At 48.7% G+C, this 24,077-nt stretch overlaps 1 protein-coding gene across 2 annotated transcripts; it reads right to left on the minus strand.

The window, feature by feature from the left end:
• Positions 1 to 9,539: 9,539 nt before the first annotated feature.
• Positions 9,540 to 23,836, minus strand: LOC142087655 (UAP56-interacting factor-like). 2 transcript variants are annotated; one of them, XM_075162103.1, is made up of 9 exons: positions 23,734 to 23,836; positions 19,569 to 19,712; positions 16,068 to 16,210; positions 13,929 to 14,056; positions 13,005 to 13,086; positions 12,529 to 12,572; positions 12,368 to 12,442; positions 11,581 to 11,692; positions 9,540 to 10,825 (listed from the first exon to the last, which is right to left on the minus strand). In XM_075162103.1, exons 1-9 carry the CDS (start codon positions 23,813 to 23,815, stop codon positions 10,730 to 10,732), a joined length of 906 nt encoding a protein of 301 aa, XP_075018204.1. In that variant the 5' UTR covers positions 23,816 to 23,836; the 3' UTR covers positions 9,540 to 10,729. The 2 variants fall into 2 exon arrangements, with proteins under 2 accessions (XP_075018204.1, XP_075018203.1); XM_075162102.1 differs by having other exon boundaries at positions 13,005 to 13,089.
• Positions 23,837 to 24,077: the final 241 nt, after the last annotated feature.

Below are 24,077 nucleotides of genomic sequence, written 5' to 3' on the forward strand. Positions count from 1 at the left end.
TTTTAGTTCGCTTGCATTGTGTGGGTTTTACTTTGTCAGTTGTTTCAAAAAGCAACCAGCAATTTCTGGGAATGCTGAGTTTAAAAAAAAAGGGGGGAGGGGTGAAAAAACTTATCAAGCATTTCTATAGCTTAGTAAACATGATTAATCTGACTCAGCAAGACTGAACCAAAGAGAATTAATTGACCAGTTGATATTCAGAAACTTTTTTGTTTAAATATGGCTTAAAATGCCACAAAAATTGGATCTAGTCCTGAAACCCTGACACATGCAAAGTTCTTATTGTCTGTACATCTGAGCCTATGGTCAGATCTATTTTAATGTCTTTAAAAAATGCAAGTCCTAGTAGAAAAACAGAGAGTCATCAGGGCTTTTGCAGGGCTTAAAGGAATGCAGAGCAAAAACCAGTTTAAAATTAAAGTGCCTGGCCCAAAATCTGTTCTTCACATCCCCTTTTACCTGCTTCTCTGCATAGTTGTGTAGTCCTGTATAGTCCATAGCTGTACAGATCCGCTGCTAGCAGGGTGAAGGATGGGACTCCCCTCGTGTGTCTCTTAATCTGCCTTTAGACAAAGGAGTTGAATGTGCTGCGCATCCATCACCATAAGATACCAAGCAATCCTGAGGAGCAGCAGGCACAGGGACAGGCGGCTGCGGTGCTGTAAATGTGATGTGTCACCAGATCCGCCGAAGTGGGGGATGGCAGATGAGCTACGTTCCTTGGCCCCGCAGCCTCCCCTCAGTGGTGCCCCCCACCCTTCCCCTGCTCCAGGGGAGCCCCTCACTGCGGTGTGGCAGTGCAGCAGCTTGGCCAAAGGGCCAGCCAGCACTCAGCAGCACATGTTCAGGTCTGAACTGTGGAAAATGCAAGGCTTACATAGCTGTGGGCAGAATCATTGGTCATTTTTATGCTACCCAAGATGTTCATCCAGGTTCGGGCAGGATGAAATTCATTGCTGCTGCAAAATGAAGCAGCACCTCCGAGCAGGGCCTCTCTCAGCCCATCTGACCCTGACAAACAGGTCACATTAACTCCTATAATTTGCTGAATATTTGTTGAAAACCTTTTAAAGATTTTCCTTCATGCATCCAGAGTTACAGCTTACAGGTCCCAGCGGCTGTCGGGAAGGAGAGGACAGATGGACGCAGACAAAGCAGCTGTTGGAAGGGAGACCTGTTATAATGGCACCTGCAGAGGCTGATACGATGTGGAAAGGAGCCCATAAATTGTTGAATGGTTCTGGGACTTGATTTAATGTATACAAAAGAACCTGAAAAAAAGACTGAATATCCCCTATCTTGTCAGGACACTGGTATGTAATAAATAACCCCTATAAAAATGTCTACCTCCTTTATTCCCAGCAGTGAGGCCTTCTTGATGAAACACAGAATTTTCAAGAAAACATTTCTGGTTGTCCTCAAGAGCTAGGGGGAGGTTCACCTGAACAGCTGAAAATGTAATTTGTCCATCTTTGCCACCAAAATGATCAGTTTCAATATTTGAATGAAATCCAGAATTCGCTTTCCTGGTTCTAACTGTCATCTGTAAGGCTTTTAGATGTAGATGACGGCTGCTTTCTAGCTGCTCCTAGAGACCCACGGGAGGGCATTCAAGGAAAAACACTGTTTTATTGGCAGTTTATTGCAAGTTATCGAGTGGTGTAGGTCCGGGATGCAATAACCTCCCACAGCCCTTCCATCACCCAGCCGGCTGTCTCTGATGGAAACATCTTTGGGAATCATAAATGACTGTGAGCTGTTTTTTAGCAGCTCCAGGCTCTTTCTCAGCTCTACCTCCTTTCTGTGGTGGTTGGAAGTTGCTGATGCACGTGGCTGAACAGAGAAGGACACCAGCAGCTGAGATAACAGAGGATCTGCCTCTGGCCCTGAGGTAGCCAAAGTCCTCAGCAGCCCGGAGGAGCAGGAAATTAGCCAGCTATAAATCAGCAACCAGGCAAATATACCAAAGATTTCTGGTTAGATGAAGCGAGTGCCGGACTGGAGACTTCTGCAAGGGTTTTCTGCACAGGGATCCAGGATGGAGTTGGGCTCTGATGGCTCTAGCACAGTAAAACCCCCTGTGGCAGCGGTTGGGCTGGTGGAGCATAGGCCTGACAAGTCCAGGGTGGGCAGCAGCCATGGGCACTTTTATGCTATGAGCTTGATTCTGCCTGTGCCAGGACACCGCAAGCACTGTGCCAGAGCAGGGACTGCACTCTGCCCGCGACCGAGGAGCTGGTGCATAGCAGCTAAAGAGGTCAAGGTCCTCACAGCGTACGTGGGGATGGATCAAGAGCAAAGGAGAAGGTGGGGAGCTAGTTAAAGGAGGTAAAGTGTGGCCAGCAGCTGCGTGCAGTATGGTCTGTGTGCACACTATGGTCTGTGCAGAGCTCGTTTCTAACACAGATGTGGCAGGACGGCTCAGAGAGGAAAAACTCTGCCCTGGCCCTGCCTAGGATCTGCGTTGCTGCCTGGAGAAAGCCTGCCTACCCACCAGTATAGCAGTTAGCCCTCAATTCATGACATTTTGAGTTTTTTTTTCCTGTCTGGCCCTAGTAAGAGGACATCTCAGCAGAGAACCAGCTTGTAATTTGAAACAGATATAAAAATGCACTTCTCTAAATACGTATGATCTGTACCAGCTAGCCTATTTTCAAGCAAAGACAACCACACGTAGAAAGATGTGATCGGGGGCTCTAATTAGAAGATAAAACCTTGAATTAAAGCTAGGTGCTGGGTGGAAATTGCTACATTTTCACATTCTGTGGCTATATTCTGTTATCGCCCTGCTTTAAAAGTGCTGCAATTACCGTCTATTTTAAGGAACACTGCTGGACCTGATATAAATACATCACCAGAACATCTTGTATGCAGCACACAAAAGTCCCTTTTCCTTTTAGAAGTCCTGTGGTGTTCATTTGCATCATAGATTCGTGACCAGGCACATTTAACAGCATGAATCAATCACACTTCGAAATGCAATGTTAGATCCATTGCACCCATTGAGGTTCACATGCCCGTCAGAAAATCCAGGGCAACTCCAGAATCAGACTGGGCGTAGCCATACCTGGGGCTTTGGTGTGTTTCCAGATTGCTGCAGAAACATAACAACCCAAAACGCTCCTTTTTTCCCCACTGGGGTTGCTTAGCAGATTGCAGCCACGAGCTGCAGCAAGCAGGGCACTGGTCATCCAAATGCCTGGGCAGTGCTGGGGACCCCCTGCCCGAGGAGACCCTGGGAACAAGGGTGTCTTTGGCGCTTGCTAACACTCAGATGCACCCTTCAGCATTTCATCGCTGTGGTGGGGTGCAAAATGTCTCTGCCTCACCAGCTTCCTTCCTGCTGCCAGGGTTTCCTAGCCTTAGAGGAGGTGACCACGGAGCACAGATAGTCAACAGAGGCGAGCTTTGTGCCAGCAACTGGAGGGTCCTTCCTTGAGCAAAAGAGATCTCCACAGTTCCCACAGGGCTTTATCTCCTTTTCACTTCCTCTTGCAGTCTTTCCATCTTCCCCAACCCTTCTCAGCTGTTTGATGCTGACGTACAGGGTACTTTCCTGATGGTCCTTTCCCTTTTCATCACTATCAGCAAGGGGAAAAAACATACGTTTTTTCACCTTGTGTAGAGCTGGTAACTCTTAAAAGGCTGTTTTTTTTCCTCCAGGAACCGAGATCGCCGAGGAATCTGCCTCCCTGCATCATTCTTGTGTTGAGGTGGAATTAGTCAAATTTTTTGCAGATGATAGCAGTTTCTCAGAAAAAGGGGCAAGTTCTGGACAATTTGTAGGCTTATGCAAAAAAAAGTAAATCGATCCTGTTCTAGTCTCCAGCTGTTTGGACTGTGTTCTCTTTTCATTGCACACAAGCAACTTCTATCACCACTAATATGCAAATAAAGATATTTGACCTCAGTCTTTCCTACAGGGAGAAAACCCTCAGCCATGCCACGTGTCCTACAGACAAGGTTTGTTGCATGTCAGACCATATTTTCTTCCCTAGCCTGAATCCGTGCAGGCTATGAAACCCACAGGCTCCTGCATACCCATAGTTATTAGAGAAGACCCAGACCTCTAAGGATGTTTCAGCTCAGCCTTCCTCAGGTGAGGTTTTTTTACAAGTTATTTTCCATATCGCAGAAGTGTTATAACTACAAAACTGTAGTGATGGAAACTGGGACTCAACCGGCGAGAACTGTTTAGTCTATTGTTAATGTATAGCAGGCAGCTCACAGACACTGAAACTGCAGCTAGATTCCTGTCTTTACCCAGGCATTTTTTGCATACCAAAATTAACTGTGGTCAACAAAGAAACCTTGGATTGGTTGACAGTGAAATCCTTTAAGCAAATGCACAGATGAATCATTGTGCCGGGTCTAGGGCAGGGAGAAAATCTGAATTTAGGATGTGGGCTCTCTGCAGGCCCAGAGGAGGTGTGAAACCCGGAGCTCCTGCAGATACCTCGTTGGCAAGGCCTAGTGTGGTGCAAAAGTGGCTGGTATCAAATATTGCTGTCTTGACTGGTAGTAGTATGTGGCTGTGCTCCCCAGCAGAGCTGCACTCCGTGGTATGACACAGAAGAGATGTGAGGTCCCCACATGGCGGCGGGAGTGCCATTCGGTGAGTGAAGCTCTTGGTGCTCTGCCAGAGCATTCATGGGGTGGGTTTTTGCGTTAAGCTATGAAAAATTCAAAAATTGAAGGGCTGTCCATCTACAGCAGTAGCCTTCCTCATATCTCATAGGTAAGACAACTTACTCAGCTATGGTGCATTTGAGAACGGGATGTTGGGATTGGGAATTTCCCATTTGTGGGCTTTGAGAAGGGCTCTTAATAGGGCTGGGAGAACTGTGCTGAAGGAGGCAACTGCAAGTGCTCAGCAAAATGCAGGCTGGGAGGGGACTTCTGCCTATATACACTCCTGGGAGGACACAGAACAGCGGGGAGGGTAAAGCCATTTCAGCAGAGGATAAGGCTGACAAGAACAGGCAGAGATGGCCATAAACTCATTTAGGCTGGAAAACTGAAGCTAGGAAGGGTCTTCAGAGGAATGGGTGCTGGATGCCCCCAGACAGCAGCAGAGGGAGAGCCTGCCTGCCCCAGGTCCGGTGAGTGCCTGTGGCTGCCAAACCCCTTGGCTCTGGCAGCCCCTTATTTCTCCAATGACAATCACTGGGAGGACAAAATATGTGCAGAGCTTCACCTGTTCCTGGCATTGCTAGTAACGCAGTAGGCTCCATGAGGCTTATGAACGCTCCCGGCAAGAATGACAAAAAGCTCTGTTCCTGGAGCAGCTGGGGGAGACATTACCAGCTGCAAATAAACTCATAAACAACATAAAGCAGCCTCCCTTCCTCCTCGGCGCTTGGCTTCGCTTCCCACCCCAGCTTGGGTTCCTGTTGGGAGTCCTGCCAGTCACCACACTCCATCTTCACCCCACGGTACACCTCCTCGATCCACAGCTAGCATCAGGGGCATCCTCAGCCTCCAGGGATGGGTGGCCAGAGGGTGACAGTGCCATTGCTCATCTGAGGGCACAGAGCGGGAAGCGTGCACCCTGTCATCTTCCTCCTGGAGCCCAGCAAGAGGACGGTTAATAGTTGCAGCCTGGTGTGATTTAGAGATGAACATCCTCTTCTCCAGTCTTGATCTATGGAAAGAGCAAATCTCATGTTTCCCAGGCATATGTGCTTCTGCTGGGGCTATACTGGGGCTATAATAGCTGGGGCTATTACTGCAGTGCCACAAAGTGCTGCCGCAATGAGGATGCGAGGACAAAGGTCTCCAAATGCTGGCGGTGGCAGAGAGATTCCCATTCACAATGAGACATGACTGTGGATTAATTCTGGCCCAGCAGTGTGCTCTGAGCATTTCAGAGTCATGAGTCAAGCTCCAAACATCATGAGGTTGACTTAGAAACATGACATTAAAAAAAAAATTAGGAGGTTCCTTGGTTTTTTGGCATATGACACCCAAGCTTTTAAGTTACTCTTGGGTCACGGTCTTCCCTGCACAGCCACAGCATTTCAAATTGACTTTTTAATACAGACAAGCCAAGATTTTCACCTCCTGACCTGCCTCCAGGAACCGGGGTTTTAACTGCACCATTAAACATCACAGGACTTTCAGTAAAATCATGAGAGCTGGCAGCAGTCCTGACATAGCTAGGAAGGATCTGCTTTAGGACATGGCTTAATACTAAATCCTAAACCTCTGATCTTGAGTGGATAAAGCCCAAATCTGATTTTTCTGTTCCTCTTGCCTCCACGTTTTAGCACTTTAGGTTATGTTGCCTATAAAAGTGGTCAGAGTTAATCCAGATGAACAGTGGGAATAAGACTTCAGCGAATGAAACCTGCAATGGGGACAAATAACTCTCTGTCTTGAAAATGGAAGTTAAAGTCCCATTAGTCGAACTCTGGAAGAGGCTGTCCCTTTTCCAGGATACAAAGTGGAGGCAATTTCTGCACCTAAGCATGGGACGTGGGTTCCTGACAAAGCTAACGGTGGCTTGGAGTAGGGATAGCCATGAAACTGGGGCATCCTGTCCATTACAATGCCTCAACTGGAAGGGCTGGGATTGCCCGGTGCTGTCTGGGGGGATGCTGTTAGTTTTTCTGGTCCCCTAGGAAATTGTGGTAAATCCTTCAGGTTTGTGGCACTTTCCTACATCGCTTTCTCACCTAACACTGTGCTGGGGTAGCGCGCTGGTTTGTTCAGAAATGATACGAGATTTCTGGAAATAAGTGAGTTGATAAAGTACCGTTCCACAGACTGTTTCCCCCCTCCAGGTTGTTTCGCTGTCTGGGATCCAGTTTGGGGCACCCCTCGCGTTTCAGTCTAGGGGTTTGCATGTCTTTTCTCAGCTTGTTGTGACTCTTTCCTACTGGGTTGCTGCCTGGCAAATGCTCTGCTTGTAGCTCAGTTTATGCCAGCCCCCGAGGGAACCGCAGTGCCCGAGATGCTGTTTGGATCTCAGGTTTCTGTTTAAATATTTTGCCTGTGGTTTCTGGCTGTCTGAATCCCTCCAAGGACCCCTAAAAACTAACAACTCCTGCTGCTGACAGCAGGCTGCACTGATGCTTCGCCCTGCACCTTCGAGTCCGGGCAGCGAGTTCATGCCCTGCCTGACTGTTTTGCAGCCAGTCTGACAAATGCGGGCACAAGGACCCCCATGGCAATGCAGAAAAGACTGCCAGCCCCGAGTGTGATGCCTTGGCTGCTGCTTTGTTACCAGGATGGATTTGACCAACGGGTCTGCCCCAAACCAGACAGTTTTATTCTTGAGGCCCCTACTGCCATGCTGCTCCTGGGGCACCACTTTGGGACCCTGCCCTGTGGCAATACATGTGCCCCAAAATACTGAGGAGTAACCTGATGCACGTCTCCTCCTGGTCATACGACACTAAAATCAGCAAGAACTGACAAACGGGGAAATTCACAGTGAAAGCTGGCCTTCTACCCCCTATCTGTTAAGCTCATTAAAGGTAGCTTTTAGCATCAAACCAGACATCCCGTGAACAGCTAAGAAAACACCAAACGTCAGCGCTAGTGCTTAGATGGGAAAGTCGGACCCTTGGGCATGTCCTCTCACAGTCAGCCTTTCCAGGTGCCCTCTCTACCACCGATATGTGGGCTGCGAGACCGGCTTCTGCAGAAAATGTTCCCTGGGAAGTTGTTTCATTAAACCAATATAAATGTGCCTTACCATTTCCTACTCCAAGTGGCTATTCTGGGTTAAAAAGCAACTGGAATGTTAGGAATTATTAGGAGAGGAACAGAAAACAAAGCAGAGCCTCCCTATAAATCCATCTTAAATATCGTGTCTGCTTCAGCCCTGCTGTCTCAGACAGATGTAGCAGAGCTAGAAAAGGTACAAAGGTGATCAGAGGGATGGATCAGCTTCTAGGCAGTGGACGAGTAGATAAACTGAGGCTCTTCTCCTAGAAAGGAGGTGAGCAAGGGAGAACAGCACAGGTCTATAAATTGCAAAGGGTGTAAAGGAATGAATATTCACTCGTAATACCCGCCTTCGGAGGCATAGACAAATAGACAGAAAGCAAACAGCAAAAAGCAGTAGTGGAAGAAAACCCCACCAAATGCTGTTAAACACAATGATACAAGTGGCTAAAGAAAGAAATCACCGGTGCTGTGGGTTCGGTGCAGTGACCAACCGGGGCCACAGGCATGTGCTGGTGCCCCCTCCCCTGGGATGCACTACGGAGACTCTCTTCTGACCCTGTACAGTTGCTCCTCCATTTTTAAACCTCTCAGACACCGTCAGAGGTGTTATTCTGGAGATGGCTTTGGCTGGCCTGGAATAGAGGAAAAACGCTTTGAAGGTTGCATAGCTGCTCCTTCCCGGTGGTCCCAGCCTGAGAGCAGCCGTCCTGGCAGGGGGCTCAGCCAACAGCCGGCTGCTGCCACCTTCCGGGTAGGGGACCACCGGACCGCCTGTGCGGCACCGGACACCGCCGCAGAAACCATCAGAAATGGCCCAACTGGACAAACAAGGCGACGGTTAAAGAAGCATGCTGAACTGCGTCACACAAACACCCTCCCCAAAGAGCAGCCAGGCTCTGCGCAGCAGCTCGCCCTACACACGACAGCAGGGATAATTTTAGAGATAATTATTCTGTGGTTTTAGAACTGTGGCAGAAAAGGGTATTTTATGCCTGTTGGAGTGAACTGACTGTGCGTCGTCTCCCAATATGTTCTTAGCACGATGGTTATGCTTTTTTGCTACCTATAAATTCAGTGCCCTTCTGTGCAAAGCCTGTTTTGTCTCTTGCTGCATGCAAAGTCACCCAGCCCTGTGGGGCAATCAAGCTAGAAAAAAAGTGTAGCTTTTATCATTAAGCCCTCAATTTTAATTTAAGGAGTACTTTTAAAAAAATATAAGGTACAGATTGCTGAAAAACATCTATTTGGAGAATAGTATCAGGGTGTGCTCTGAACACCGAGGGGATGCTGCACACTCAGCTGTTCTTTCAGGATTGAACGGCTCCATCCCTTTGCAACCTGGTTTAAGAAATGATCAGGTTTTCTTAGCAAGTCTACCATCTTTTGTCAATATTTATAGTGAAGGTGCAACTGAAATCAGGGATATTGCCATTTATGACAGTGTTTCTTGTTCGTCTTCCATGACATCCAGATTATTGCCTGAAACGTTGATGTCTTTTCCTGAGTTCATTAACCTGGAAGTCGGTTTGCATTCATTTCGCTTTGGACATACTCGGAGCCAGGTCTGCTCTGGTAATTTTGCCAATAACGTTAAAGGCAAAAGAGATCACAGCAAAGATTTTACAAAATACCTGTTGAAAACTTCCCACTGCTTTGGCTGTGCTTTGGAGCCAGCTTTGCGAGCAGCAAACTGCCTGCGTGGCCAAGCCAGTGCCCCACTGCCCGCGCGTGGGCACCGACGGGAATCATGGCCAAAGCGCAGAGGCAGCAGCCCACGCGGCTGTGCGTACTGTGCCCCGCAGTGCCATACTGAGAAGCTGAACTTGCACCAAAAGCCTTGAAGGAAGGGAAATAACCAGAGGTGACATTTGACAAGTTAGTTTTTTATTCAGTGCATTGGACTCGTACATCACCGCTTCGTCAACTAACAACATTTCACACATTCCCATAAAACCACCGCCGAGTCCAGTCTCTTGTTAAAGACGCTCAGTGTAAAATGTAAAGCAGTCTATCGAATATTTACCTTAATAAGTATAGCTTAGAGCCCAGTAACAGACTGTGTCCAGCGCGTTCAGTGCTGGGTTGCAGCAGGGGGTGGAGAATGGATCAGTGACTCACGGTTGGTGCAGGGCTTCATTAACAAATGTCTAGACCCAGCTCATTAACATCTCAGCCAATGTTTATTGGACCGCTGTGGAGCCTAGCCTCCCTCCTGCAGCTGCTGGTTTGATTATGCTTTGAGCATGGGTGGAGCTGCACCTACGAAATCCCTAATGAAGAACTACTGCAGCGCTGGAAAACCTGAGTTGGGCTGGGGCAGCCTGCCTGTGCTCCACGCCGAGGACAGTCACTCCGGCAGCAGGGCACATCTCACGCTGTCCCCACAACCGGGCCGGCAGCAGCAGTCAGAACAACACGGCAAACCAAAGAGAAATGCAAGGTGCTCAGGCCTGACTATCGGGGCAGAAGGAGACGTTTTCAGGATGGAGGGGTCTTACACTGCAAACCTCCGGGCAGGGATGCCTGCACGCACAACAAATGGGGCAATTAGGTGGATGCTGGGGAATGCGGGCAGCTGGAGCATCCCCGCTGGGGCCACTGCTGGGGCACGTCCCCCAGCCCCGCACATGCTCCGCTCCCCGCTCCGTCTCCCACGCGGGCGGATGCAGTGTCCTCAAGCCTGTCCCACCCATGGGACAACGCAGGGAAGGCTCCATGGGTGTGGCTTGGAGCTGGTCCCCCCTCCCTCTTGCAGGAGTCACGCCAGGCAGCAGAGGGGGACAGGGCTGGTGCCAGCCCCGCAGCTCCCCGGCAAATCCATCTCCACTCACCCCTCTCCACCACCCTGCTCACGTCCCACCAGCCCTGTGCTCTGGCCCCGACTCTCATCCTGCCTCGTCCCTGCCCTCAATCGCTCATTCATTCTGCGTGTAAGGAAGGAGACGGCACATTGCCAGATTAGCTATCTCAGAGGAAATCTATCGAGTTTTATTGAGCTGCCCATTACGGGGCCTGGACTGTTATGGGCAGTCCCTGTGACAAGCATGCGGTGCTAAGGCATGGTGACTGTCCGTCCGGCGCTCCTGGCTGCTGTAAAGCGCCTCTTATTCCTCAGACCAGAGAACCTCTCATCCAGCGTCAGGCTGGTCTGCAGGGGAAAGGGAGAGCGAGTCAGTCCTGCGTCTCGTGGCAAAGCATGGCCAAACTTGTAGCGGAGTATTGATTAGAGCCCATCAGTCAGGACGGTGCTTCACAGCCAGTTAGTCAATTAAACCACTCAGCACACGGAGACAAGGAGCTCGACAGACTGTGTGCGGCTGGAAAACCTCCAAGCAGCGCCCAGCCCCAAGACACCTGGCGTCCTCGGCAAGAACAGGAGCAAGCAGATGGCATTTGAGCACAAGGCATCAAGTAAAACCAAACCGTCCAGACAAGAAATGCCGGCAATGAAGAAGGTGGAGCAGGATTTCTGACCTGCCCCGGGGCTCTTGGACCATACCTCAGCATAAAACGTGGCACTGAGAAGGTCACCAAAGCAAAGGGAGAGCAAAACCCAGAAGTGCTGTGTGTCTCTGAGGAGTGGGGAGCACCGACAGCGAAATGGTCCCCCCAGCCAGGACCGCTCACAAGGAGCATCTCCCCACTCCAAGCAAGCACATGGACAGGCCAAGAGGGGCCAACAGAGTGGGGAAAATTGGGCTGAGTCTGTAGTTGCTGAACAGTCTTCTCAGGTGCCTTCGGTTTTGTGAGCAACCTAGCCAACACAGCTACAGGACTTTCCTCCCAGGTTATGCTAGATAAACCCAACTGGCAGCCCCAAAAACCTGAGCGTGATGTTAACAGCTTAGTGGCAGGGCTGCTGCAGGGTGCCAGGCGCCGCCTGTCCCGTCGACAATCCTCTACCTGGTTGGCCATCGCGCGGAAGTTGAATCTCAGCAGCACCCCCTTGGGCTGGGGCTTGGCCACCCGCGGCGGGGGCCTCTGGCTTCGCAGGTATGGGCGCTTGGATCCAGGCCTGGGGAAAGCACAGATCTGCAGTCACTCAGGATGCTAAGGCAGCTCACTTCATATCGTCTGCAAACCAGCAAGGAGTAAAGGAGACACCGGCATGCCCCACAGGTCCCACGGCATGTCTCACAGCAGTCTGGGTGAGTCTAAAGGGTGCCGGGAGAGCTGCCATGCAGGCAGAGTTCCAGCACTGGGGACTGTGTCATGTCAAGGCTATCATGGGGTGCTCTCTGTGCCCAGGACATGCCAAGTGCCCTCACCAACCCTTCTTTCCGCCCCTAGCTGGGTGCCAGGTCCTGCAGCTGCTCCGGCTCAGCCCAGGGGTGAAGCTGCCCGCTTCCAGCCTCTGCGCTCCTCTTACACAGCGAGCGTGCGGTGTCCCTTCGGGGCGCACGGCGTTTCCCCCGCAACACCCCACAGCGAGCACAACCAGCCTGCCACCTCCCACGCGCTGCCAGTGCTTCCATTTCTCTTTACTCTGGATAACAAACGAGCCACACGGTAATTACCGTCTCCTTTCAGATACGCCGGGAAGGGAACAGGACATCATTTGCTAATCATTTTGGGTCTGAACCATTCATTGCGCACTCGTTATAGAAGAAGTGAAGCTGCAATAATGCTAAAGGGATTTGCCATGGCTTTTGTAGGGCTCTCATCCTAACAAATCACTTCATTTACTTACGCGCCAGTCTGGCCCGCCTGGGGATTAGCCACAGAAACCGTCAGAACCGCTCCGGGGCTGGGTTTCACTTGCCACCTGCCGAGACAGGGAGATGTATCCAGCTTCAGTTCGAGTGTGAAAGAGCACGTCGTGTTTGCAGCGTGCCTTTGTTCACCAATTACCTTCTCATCCTTGGTGGTTTCCCTTCTCCATTAGTATCCATCTGCTGTGAAATATATTTAAAAAAAAATGACTTAAAGAATTAGCTCTCAGAAACAATGATTCCTTTTCCAGTATTTCATTTGGTGTATCTGAATAGCTCTTTCCTTGCATGTTGTCAAGAAATTTGCTAATCTTGGGTTTCCTGCTAGCACAGCGATCTCTATGGGGTGGCTTTACTTTGCCCTGCTTGTGCTGCTGTATAAGCTGCGAGGTTTACTTTTATCACCTGCCCAGGTTTTATTTTCCAGCTGCCAGAATATTAAGCTGCATTAAAAATTGCCTGTCCTGCAAATACTTTCCTAGGAATATATTCATTGTTAAAGTCATCCATCTCTCCCAGTTACTTTTGGAAGCAAAGATACAACTGGGAAAAGGCTGGTAAAACTGAAGACTTATCACCATCAGCAGGTTGCAGAAAAAATGCCTCGATACTGACCCCTCTCTGAAAGTTGGCTTTGGAGAACCGCTGCTGCATCCGCTTCTGCTGGAAGGCTGGTCCCCTGTTTAGCAGGAAAGGCCTGCTGATAAAGGAGGAGAGAAAAAAGGACATAGGTGAATATGATGCCAGGTATCTCCTAAAGCTTAATGCTGAAGTACCTAACCCAGTGTGGTATTAAAAAGCAGTATGAGAAGCAAATGAGGCTGTGTGTTACCAAGTTCAGCCCAACAGGTTTTTTCTGCCAGCAAAGGATTTCAGAGGAACTTGTTTTTCTGCTCAAATGAAACAACAGCTTGTGTTTGTTCTGAACTCTGCTCATTAAAAAAAAAAAAAAATCATGGAAGAGAATTGTAGGAAAAAATCTGGTCAGAAGGGACCTCCGGAGGTCATTCAGTCCCTGCTCTACTCAGGATTGCAACGGAGCTTCCATTTGAGCTCGGAGAACACAAGGAACACAATGAGACGGGCACCGAAAGTGTGCCCAGCACCTGGCAGCCTGCCTTCGTCACAGCTCCTGGGGCGCAGCGTCTGCTCCTGCAGCCCCTCACCGGGACAGACTCCCTCTCCCTGCCTATCTCTTACGGCTGGAATCTGTATTTCCTGCCTTTATGAAAATAAATGCTATTTCAGTCTTCAAAAGTTTTCCCCAAAGTGACAGAGGAAAAGTTTAATAAAAATACTAGGGTCACATTTTCCATGCTTTCTAAAATAAAATGACAGATCTAATACCTGAATTATTAACTATCAGCACGAGGTAGTTTTATTTCCAGGTGCTTTCCTAACATACCCAGGGGTATTTTTCTCACATTACAGGAGCACACGGCTGTAGCCACTCCCAGCTGGCACAGAACGAGAGCAGAGCCCCAGGAGCGGCACAGGGAATCGCTGAAAACAAAAAGCCAGAGTTACCAAAGTTTTTACCTTCTCCCCGGGGCGTGGGTGCTGGCAGCAGCTGCTCTGAATCTCTTGGGGCCTGGGGGTGGCCGTCGCCGTCCCTCCGGCTGCCCGCTGCTGCTGCTTTTGGTGAAAGCATCGTTGTTCTTGTTGCCCTGAAAAAGCAGTGAGAGCTCAGCAGTTGCCACTCGCGCCGCAATCTCAGTGCACGAAGAGGGAGCGAGCGCGAGCGACAGCACACGACCGTCCTTCCCTCCGCTGACTGCTGCTGCCTGAAAAGCCGGTGCATTTATTTGGCCTTTTCTTTGGCTCTGTCTAGGGGGAAATCCAGCCTGCTCCCAAGTGCAGGTGGTGATTGCTGACACTGCAGTTCCCTCGCTGCTCTCGGACACGTTCAGCACCACTTGCAATTGCTTCAAAGAGGGCTCAGCCCCGCGCTGTGTGCTCTGCATTCCCCGTATTCTCATTCCCAACTGTTTTGCCTTTGCAACTTCTGCAGCCTTGCAACAGAACAACCCTGCTCTGCAAGTGCTTTTTTTTTCCTCTTTTTTCTTGATGGGAAACTGATTCCTCACTAGATCTGTTAAAACCTGGTCTCTTCCATGGTCTTTTGTATCTACGGCAGCAATATTTCTACCAAGCAATGTTGCTGTAGTCTCAACATTTGGGCTTAGTATATACTGTTGTCAACAATCAGTATGTGTGCCTCGGTTCCTGGACATGAAACTACAAGTACCATGAAGAATGTTTCATTCTAATGATGCAGAAATACCAAAAAAAAATTAGTCCATGGAGAGCAAATCTCGCACAAGCCAAGAATTATAGCTTTGCTCAGGTTTCTTTTCAGTCATTCACTCTTTCTTGTTTGGACACATACGTTGCCCAGTCCAAGCCCTGAAGCATGAAGCACATCAGAAGACCCCTTAGCAGTGTAGGTCCTCCTGCAGTTACTTATACAAACTGCCACAGACTCTATCCCATTTATTTCTGTGGGACAACCATCATCACCGTTACTACCCACTAACTGAGATGTGTTTCCACATTCTTCCCACTTGGTTTATTTCTGAAAATGGAAGCTACTGTAGAATTATGCCTCCTAGCAACTCTTATTACTTTCTGTTAATACCCAGCCACACTCAATATCTGAGTCATCACAGTCTTTATTTTCAGGAACAACCACACTCCATGCACATGCATGCTCAGTTTAGGGTGCTCTTATTTATACCCCTAGGACATAGCCATTAAATGTGCCATCATGTTTGCCACACTGGTGTTTTTTTAAAAGCTTACTGAGCATACATGACCTCCTAATTGAGTGGATTTCGATCAGTGCGGAAAAAACCAGCCTCGCCTCACAGAGGACTACCTACCCGCTTGATTTCCACCTTCTACACCAAGCCAGTTTAGTATCAGTGATACTTAGAAGAAAGCTGTAAGAATTACTTTAATGGTGAACACATACCTTCCTTCCCATCTCTTTAGTCTTAAAAGTAAGTCAAAACCCAAATGAAAATATTTCAATCTTTTTTTTAAAGTGTTCTTGAGCAGAGACAAGACCTAAACATTTAAACTTGAAAAAGGGAAAGCCATGAATGGAAAAAAATGCATTTTACACTGAAGCACGTGGGCAATCTGACCCACGGCTGTCACAGCACTGGGAAACAGTGTCTCTGGGGGGGATACCCACTCGCTAGTGAACTTTTCACTGAACTAAAGTCACCTGAAATCAACAACAGTCTGTCCTTTGTCTTCACTGACCTTGGAAAATGCTCTGGGTGGAGGACAAATAATGGTGAATCTTAACATACCTCCTCTAAATGATAATAGTAAGACGAGATGACATAGAATTTGCTTTTATGGAAATATTTTTAAATCTTTTAAGAACACATTTTTAAAAAATCTTTTTTGATTTTTTTAAAACCCATGGGAACTGATGCAGGAAGATTATGCCAAGTCATAAGCTTATAAAACCAACTGGAAAATTGCTATTTTATATGCATATGTGTCTGTACTCACCTCTGCATACAAATGCTGTGCACAGGCACATAAAAGATGGTGCCTGTAAATTTTTTATGTAGATTGTTCTTTGGGGTGATCCAGGATCATAAAATCCAGCAGATTTCTACATGACATTTGGGAAGAGCTGTACCTTCCTTACCCCCCTACCTCTTGAGCCGATGCCTGGCGATTTAAAGGGCTCACTCCATTTAATGCCGCAGCTGCTCTTCTCCTGGGACCAGGCACAGTATTCCTGAATTGTCTCCGATTGTATTGTTGTTGTCCAAACCCTCTTCTAAAACGGTTAGGTCCTATGAAAATAAACTCTTATTTTAGCATCCTTCAAAACTCGATTTATGATTACAGTTTTGCAAATGGATTACAAGGTTAACTTAATACGATATAGGAGTATCTATACAGATAGTGATGCAAGAATCACATTAATTTATTCCGGAAAAGTAAATTAATTTTGCAGAATATTAAATAATTTATCTTTCCAATGTCTCACTAACGTTCTTATTATATGTAGGACTGACAAACACATTATTTGATTTGAAAGAATATAGAAGAGAAAAGCCTTCCACAATTCTGATTCCTAATAAAGGCAGGAACACTCGCATCAGGAAACCTGTCAATGCGTTGTCAGAGCTCACATTGCTATGAATTAACTGTGAAATGGAAAAAGCCTTTTGATACAGATACACAAGTGACTCGAGAATCCAGAAGCCAACCCCACAGCAGCCTAGAATAGCTCTGAGTGCCCACATTATAGCACTTGATAAGACCATAATTTTTTTTAATATATCTATCTATCCATATATATTTTTTTTTACTTTTTTTTTTTTTTTAGCTTGACATATCCTTACTTACTGCATATATTGAAGGGGGCACCTTCTGCTGCTGTTTTACATAACTGCACAGTACATACACACCAACAGCCCATCTTGCATTTAACGTTTTCCCCTAAGCCTATTTATGATTTTGAAGTGTGCTGAAGTGTCAAGCAAGAGGAAAGCACTCCGTCAGATGGAGGCACAGTGCATTAAAGCCTAATTACTCCACATGATAAACTTCTATAGTCATAATGAAGTAGACATTTTCCAAGTCGCTATACCAGTGAAATGTGCACATACTCACGGGGTGTATAAATCAGGCATAAAGCCGTGCATGGCAGAGGGCAGCAAGAGTGTGGTTAAACCCCTGCACCAGACAGCAGAACCTCACTGATATAGACCACAGAGCAGTTAGACGCATGTATTGATCCTACACCATCGATTCCTACATCACAGCAATTTATAATGACTTGGAGCAATTAGAAATGAAGTGTTCTGAGGCAGCGGTGACATTGCTGTCAGGGGCCATCGCCGCAGTGATTAATGAAAGCTCCAGCCCCAGGGTGTAACACCAGTCAGCACCAGCGTGGGCTGGTTACACTGGAATTCAAGTGAAGATGATTTGAGCTGCTCTGGCTCTAAACCAGGGCATGCCCGTGGGAAGCACCTCCCGAACAGCACGTCGGGGTGCTTCGCTCCCTGCAGCCGGAGGTGCTGGTTGGGAACACTCACAAAAATGCAATGCTGTTCACAAGCTCTGTGGGGCCAATAGTTATTTTCTTTGCAAACGACGCCCTCTCACCGCAGCAGTGCAGGTGTGTCAACGTTCCTCTCCTGACAAACACCTGAATTTTGGCAATCTGTGTCTTTTTGACCAGATGTGGTCTTGCTGTGTTTAATGGCCTTTTTTGCCCTACTGATTCTGTCCCCACAGTTTGTTTTTCCCTTTCTTGTTCCCCTCAACAACCACCCTGGGCTTGCCCCTCTCTCTTGCCTGTTTGCCAGACCGCTCTCCCGCGGGCCAGCAAGCCTTGCAACACAGCTCTCCTGCACGCTGGAGAGGGCATCTCCTCTGAGGCTGAGCTCAGCTGCCTTCCCTGGGTATTTCATCCGTGCAATGGGAGGGACTGATGCAAAAGGCAGCCCTGACTAGGAAATCATGCCCCTGTCAGTCAGTTCGTATTAGAGAGCCTCTGCTCAGCGGTGCGCTCAGGCACGCCCCAGCCAGTGCAAATAACTAACGACGGAGCCATCGGCCTCTGCGGGGTACCCCGTGTACACCAGCTGGGGACCAAGGCCTCGGTCTGTCACGTGTATCCTGAAGTGTGACACATGGGAGGCTCCATCTCTGCAAAAAGTCTGGCAGATATTTATTAATGAAAGAACATTGGAATAAACCCCCACAGCATCAGCAGCTGGGGAAGACCCCCCGCTTTGTTTGGGTGCATGCTCAGAGCCTGGTGCTGAGCACACCTGGGCTGGCCAAGAGGCACCTCTGCCCAGAAGCTCCAATGTCTGACAGACTCTTTTTCCGAGGAGATTTGAAATTCAAATTTCTTGTCATTAAAAATCATCTTTCCCCCACTGGGGAAATGGTTTAAGCCATATTCCAGGAGGGATAACAGCACTTCGCCTGCATGAATTCTCTTGCTGGTTTAATCAGCGTAATGCCCTTCTCCATGCTCTGTCATTACAGCGCTGGGCTGTTCAGATTGTCATTTTGATAATGGTTATCAGGTCTCAGCCCAGAGGGACTGCATTTCAGCAGGGACCAAAGTGATATGAGCCCCCGAAGAATTATGGGCTAAATTCCCAGTCATGCTGAGCTTCCCAAAATTGCTACTGACATCAGCTCCACACAGCATGGTGAGTCCCTGCACTTGGCAGGGCTGAACTCAGACTCAGTTAAAACCTATGAAATATTAAGACTAGCAGAAATAATTCTATAAATGAACAGAAAAGTTCTCCTTTCTAAGGAATAGCTAAAAAAAATATTTTGTTTGATTTACCTGACTCTGCACGCAGTAGTCGCTTGAGTGTGGAAGAATATCAAAGCCTGTGTTTTTGACAGAAAAATCAATTTGCGAAGGGCAATAATCATCATTCTGTTTTGAACCGGAATGATTCTCGGTAAGGCAGTATGTGGTGGAGACCAAGAACATGGGAGTGGGAGGCAGATCAGAGACAAGCAGGATTGCTCCCAGCAATCCCACTGCCCTGATGTGCCATTGGCACTCCAAGGGAAGACTGCGAAGACATTGCTGCAAAATGTCACTAAAATCTTCAATGAAGTGATTTAGCAGTAATATAAAAAAAAAGCAAAATTTTGGTAATAAAGATGGCATTTCATGCAGCAGATCACTTTGGTTTTGTAGATAAAAGCTAGTGGAACCAAACATAGATCAGTGTGTGATCACACGGTATTAAAAAACTACTCATTATAAAAATAGCATGGTTTGCAAAAGTGACAAATTAGCTCCAATAACTGAGCTATCAAAGACAGTTACTGAAGGGGTAATTTAAGTGTGTTCTGGGAAAAAGAAGATTAGGAAAACGCATAATTAAAATATGCAAAGCCAAAAGGGAATAGAGAATAGATATTAAGTCACTTTGAATTAGTAATTCATGAGAGGGTGGAAGGGAGAGAAATGGATGAATTTATGCTCTGAAAGGGCCCTGATATTCCATTGTTGCAGAGAGAAAAGCTATTCAGAGCCCGAGTACATCTTATACGCACATAGGAATTAGATAGGAGAAGGATTTAAGAGCTGTATTTTGTTACACAAATGTGTTTTCCAACTTGGCAGGCCTCTGCCTTCCCAAGGCACTCACCTACCTTGCAAATTCCTCTGCATCCAGGTGCGGAAACGGGGCCGCCCGTACCCGTACGCCGAATTCCTGTTCTTGACCTGCTGCCTTCGCCTGTCCCCCACGGCGCTGGCATCTGTTTGCTCTTTCCTGTGGCGTTTTATGATGTCATCTAGATCGAAATGGCAAAAGGGAAGCCCATAAAACCTGCACTTTCTACCAACAGTGATTCCCACTTTTGGTGCTTGCAATTGTCCACAGTAGAAATGGAGCTTGCGGTTCTGTGAGCTACCCTGGCCGGACAATAAAGCTTAGCTCAGAAAGTATAGGATCAATTTACTCGGCTCCTGCGGGCTGGAGATTAGAGTGCAGCAAATTATTTAACAATGTGCTACCATCTGGCACGTATACACCACGTGCAGGACAGAGATTTCAGAGCCACGTCCCACTGAAGGATCCGATCCTGCAGATTTCCCACAAGCATAAGGGAGTATGTTTTTGCAGGGGCACCAGAAGCTCAGTGCTGGGCAGAGAACATTTTTTGACAAAGTCTGACTTGGGAGGCTGCAGGAGAGGTGGTCAAAGGGGGGAGAATGGGCAGAAGCACCCATGGGTGCGCCCACACTGTGACGGCTGCTCCAAGGGCTCCCCCTGCCACGCGTGGGACACGGGCACTGCCCTGTGCAGAGGACATGTCCCTGATGTATAAACAACACAAATACTGTTCAAGCGTCATGCAGACACAAGTGGGATGAATGTCCCCCTAGCCCATGAATTTGTAAAGGGGAGAACTGAAGCTTGGTGCAGCGAAGGCTGCGACGTGAGGGCTGCGGGCAAGGAATCTCACTTGTACAGGGCGACTGTCAAGAAAGGGGACATCATGGTCCTGCAAACACTCATGGTTTACCAGGCGGTTGTAGGACGGTTTCTTTCAATTCCCATCTCCTGGACTCAGCCACCTGCATGTCTTTCCACAGTGCTTTAAAAAAACAAAGCAAGTTTCTAGCCCTCGGTGGTATGAGATAAAGCTTGAAGCCATAAACCTCTGTGGCTCAAAAAACAGTGAGCAAATAGATGTTAACATGCATAATGAATAATCAGCAGTTATTTGTATTTTAAGTTCCTCGATCTTCAGGACCTGACTCTTGATTTTCTGACTATCTGGGGTAGATGTTCCTGCTTAATTACTCAATATAGCTAACCTAGAAGCTGGATCCTAGAGCTGGATAAGGATGTATCAATGACAACGCAAGAACCTCTTAGCTTCTGTCGTTGTCTGGTGAAGCAGAGAGGGAGAATATCCCAAATATAAGAGGACTGCGCAGGGGATGCCTGCTCTCCCCTGCAAAACTTGGGTTCTCACGTATAGACCTGTCTGCACCACACCGACAGAACAGCTCTCGTGCTTCACGTTGAACATATCGATTCGATTTCCATGCTTGCCCCACTGCCAGCAGCAGTAAGATATTTTGGGAACCCTGCACAGCTCTCTGCAGGCAGGAGGGAGGGTGATCAGCCAGCTCCTGCGCTGCGGCAGTACAAGCGCTGGGACCAGGCACAGCTGCCTCTCACTTCTGAGTCCCCATCACCGCCCCACCACAAAAGGGGTATAAAACAGCCTGAATGCAGCAAAACGGACCTGGGATGTCCTGCCAATGTCCCAGAACTCCCCTCACCCAAAATTCTTACTAGGCAGCTCTGAAAATGTACTCTACTGAGCTCTTCCATGAACTATGAGATGTTTCTCACTTTCTTTGCAAGACACCATCCAAATGCAGTTCCCAAGGCGCAGAGCCTCTATGATACAACCAATTATTTTCCCTGTGTTTTAGACACTTTTGGTTTAAAACTGTATTAGTAGCACTGAGAAGACGACACAAAATTTCTCCCAAGGACATTTTGCCACTGTGCTTCACCAGTTCGGACCCAGCCAAGCATCCCAGGTGCTTCCCTAGGCACTGCTTCTGTAACCAACTGCATATCCCCTGAGCTGCACTGAAGTGCTGTGTTTTACGACAGAGAGAGCACAAGGGACACGAAGGAAGGTGACGAACCACCTGCAGTATCCAGAGTACACCTGACAGGGTTTTACAAGCTCATGTCCATCCTGAACAAATGTTTTTAACTCTTTAAAAGACGGTACTGGAAGTTGAGGTATCTGGACCATGCACATACTACTTTTAGATGCAGAGCTCTATCAAGAAGCCACTCAAAGCCCCTCAGCTCTCAATGAGTTGGTCTGAAACGAAGGGGATCTTCTTAATTTGACCTGTTCTGATGAAAAGGAATGGCAAAGGCAAAGGGACATCTCTTCATTAATTCATATTTTCCAACAATTTCTTCTTTTAACCTCAAACCTTCCAGAAAATATTTAGCAAGTTATAAAGCCACATCTGTTAAGCTCCAAGCAGAATGTTTTATTTTAACAAATTAGCAAGGAAAGAAGTGTCCAAATCAGGCCTTTTCCAGCTCCTTAATGAATCACTGGAGTGGAAGCATAGAAGTGCCATTAGCTTTCAATGGGTGATTATCACGAACAGCACATCATACCTCCAGCACTTGTCACTTGTCATTTTCTATCAAGAAACTCCTGTGTCCAAATTAATACAAAGCCCAGGGAAAACAAACGAGAGCAGATGTAAGAATAGGCTGCGTGACTGCTTTTGTGATTTCTCTATCAAGTCTGCCAGAAAAGAGCACGCTGGGAGCGGCTGGACGATGTTCTTGGTATGAATGCGCTAATGTTCTCAGCTAAGTGTGCCTTTGGGACATGTGCTATTTGGGGCACAGACTGCTTTGAAGCATATTGACAGCATCCCTGCTGCTCTGCAGGGAGATGGATGCAGGCACCCAAGGGTGGGCCATGTACAGTGCGAGGAAGAGCTTGCTGGGAACAAAGAGGAGATGGATGCTCAGGTGCCCGGTCTGTCACCTTTCAGTCTTTTTTTGTTTGGGTATGAGTTGTTACCCTGTCCTTTGCACCCATCAATGGGGTTAACAGAGCAATGTAATGGAGTACTACGGAAGGCTGGAAGGGATCCTGAGAAGTCATTTAAGGCACCCCTACACCCTCAAGACAGAATTAGATCCATCAAGGCGGCTTTAGAGTAACTCTTGCAGTTTCCTGTGACTGCTAACCCAAGTAAGGCCCAACATATCTGAAAGCACAGAAGCAAGCACCTGACGGTAAAAGCATCAGTTCTTCACCAGGGCTCTTGTTTTCCAGTTCTCTCTTCTGCCCTGACTAAGGTATATTCTGGATTGAACATGGAGGTGGACCACAGGAGGTTTGACCGAGGGAAGCACTAAGGGAGAGCAAAAGCAAAGGGAGTATCGCACATCAGCAAACAGAAAAAGGGTGTGCAACACCATGGGAAAAAAATAAATGAAAAATTAGGGACCCACTACTGCTGTAAATCCTCATAGCACCATTAAAATAAGGGTGCATCAGCCAAGGGATCAGTGGAAAATGTTCTGCTATTCCTGACAAGTGGCTCATTGCTGGGAAGAAATGACACAAGGTTTCGGTTAGGGAGCTGACCCAATAATAAAGGGTGCTGGTGGACTTTCCTTCCACAGCAGAGATGTCAACACGATAATCCACCAAGATCTATCGGCCAAGCATGGGAGTCCAGGCCTTCGGAGTTAATAAAAGGGCAGTTGTTTATGCACAGTTCACATATCCAGTGCCAGAGGAATGGCGAGCATCACGAGCAAGCTGCTATAAATAGCCAGCACACCCGAGGATATGTCTCAAATCTTTATTTCAATAGAGGGCTCATTTACGTAAGCCTCTCCCAACCCGCGGCGCTGGACGCTCTCCCCTCTGAAGTTACGGGGTGCTGCCAGCAAAGCACAGAGATGGGTCTGAAGCCGTGGTTCCTCCCCCCGGGCTATTTCTTCGCCTTCTCCTGCCCGGTCCCCTTCACCACAACCGGGTGCAGGCGTACCGGGGGGCACGACCACTGCGGGGCCACACCACGCTCCTCTGCCCGACTCTACCCACGACACACACAAAGCACAAACCAAACCCCCGGGCCCCGCCGGGCGCTCGGAGCCCCGCGCCGGGACCGGCCCCGGGGGCGCCCGGAGCCCCGGGCCGGGCCGGGCCGGGCCCTCCCGAGCGCCCTCGGCCCGGCCCCGCCGCCCGCCGCCCCCCGCCCGGGCAGGGACCCTCGCCCCGCCAGACCTACCCAGGGACATATCAATCTCCTCGGCTCCCGGCTGCGGCCCCGCCGCGGGGCCCGGCCCCGGCTGCGGCCCCGCCGCCTCCATGGGCTCCGAGCGCGCACTGCCGCCGCCCCGCACCGCCCAGTGCGCCTGCCCGGAATGTGGCGGCAGCCGCCGGCGGCACCCCGCGGCGACACCGGCACCGGCACCCCGCCCCGGCGCCCCCCCGGCCAGCTCTGCCCCGGCACCCACCCACCCGCACCCTGCCCTCTGTGTCCGGACACCTCCTGCGCTAGCTGACCGTCCAGCCCCCCCCAAGCATCCCCCAAGCTTGCTCCGCAAGCATCCCCTCCAGCCCCCCTGCTCC

This window comes from Calonectris borealis, chromosome 13 (genome assembly GCF_964195595.1).
Source record: "Calonectris borealis chromosome 13, bCalBor7.hap1.2, whole genome shotgun sequence".
Lineage (NCBI taxonomy): Eukaryota > Metazoa > Chordata > Aves > Procellariiformes > Procellariidae > Calonectris > Calonectris borealis.

Excerpts from the sequence above, each read along its gene's own strand:
- LOC142087655 (XM_075162102.1), bottom strand. The coding sequence starts at position 23,815 with ATGGAGGCGGCGGGGCCGCAGCCGGGGCCGGGCCCCGCGGCGGGGCCG. Across the intron at positions 19,713-23,733 it reads GGAGATTGATATGTCCCTGG|ATGACATCATAAAACGCCAC; the intron begins GTAGGTCTGGCG and ends ATTTCGATCTAG. Across the intron at positions 11,693-12,367 it reads CAGGCGGGCCAGACTGGCGC|GCCTGGATCCAAGCGCCCAT; the intron begins GTAAGTAAATGA and ends TGCTTTCCCCAG.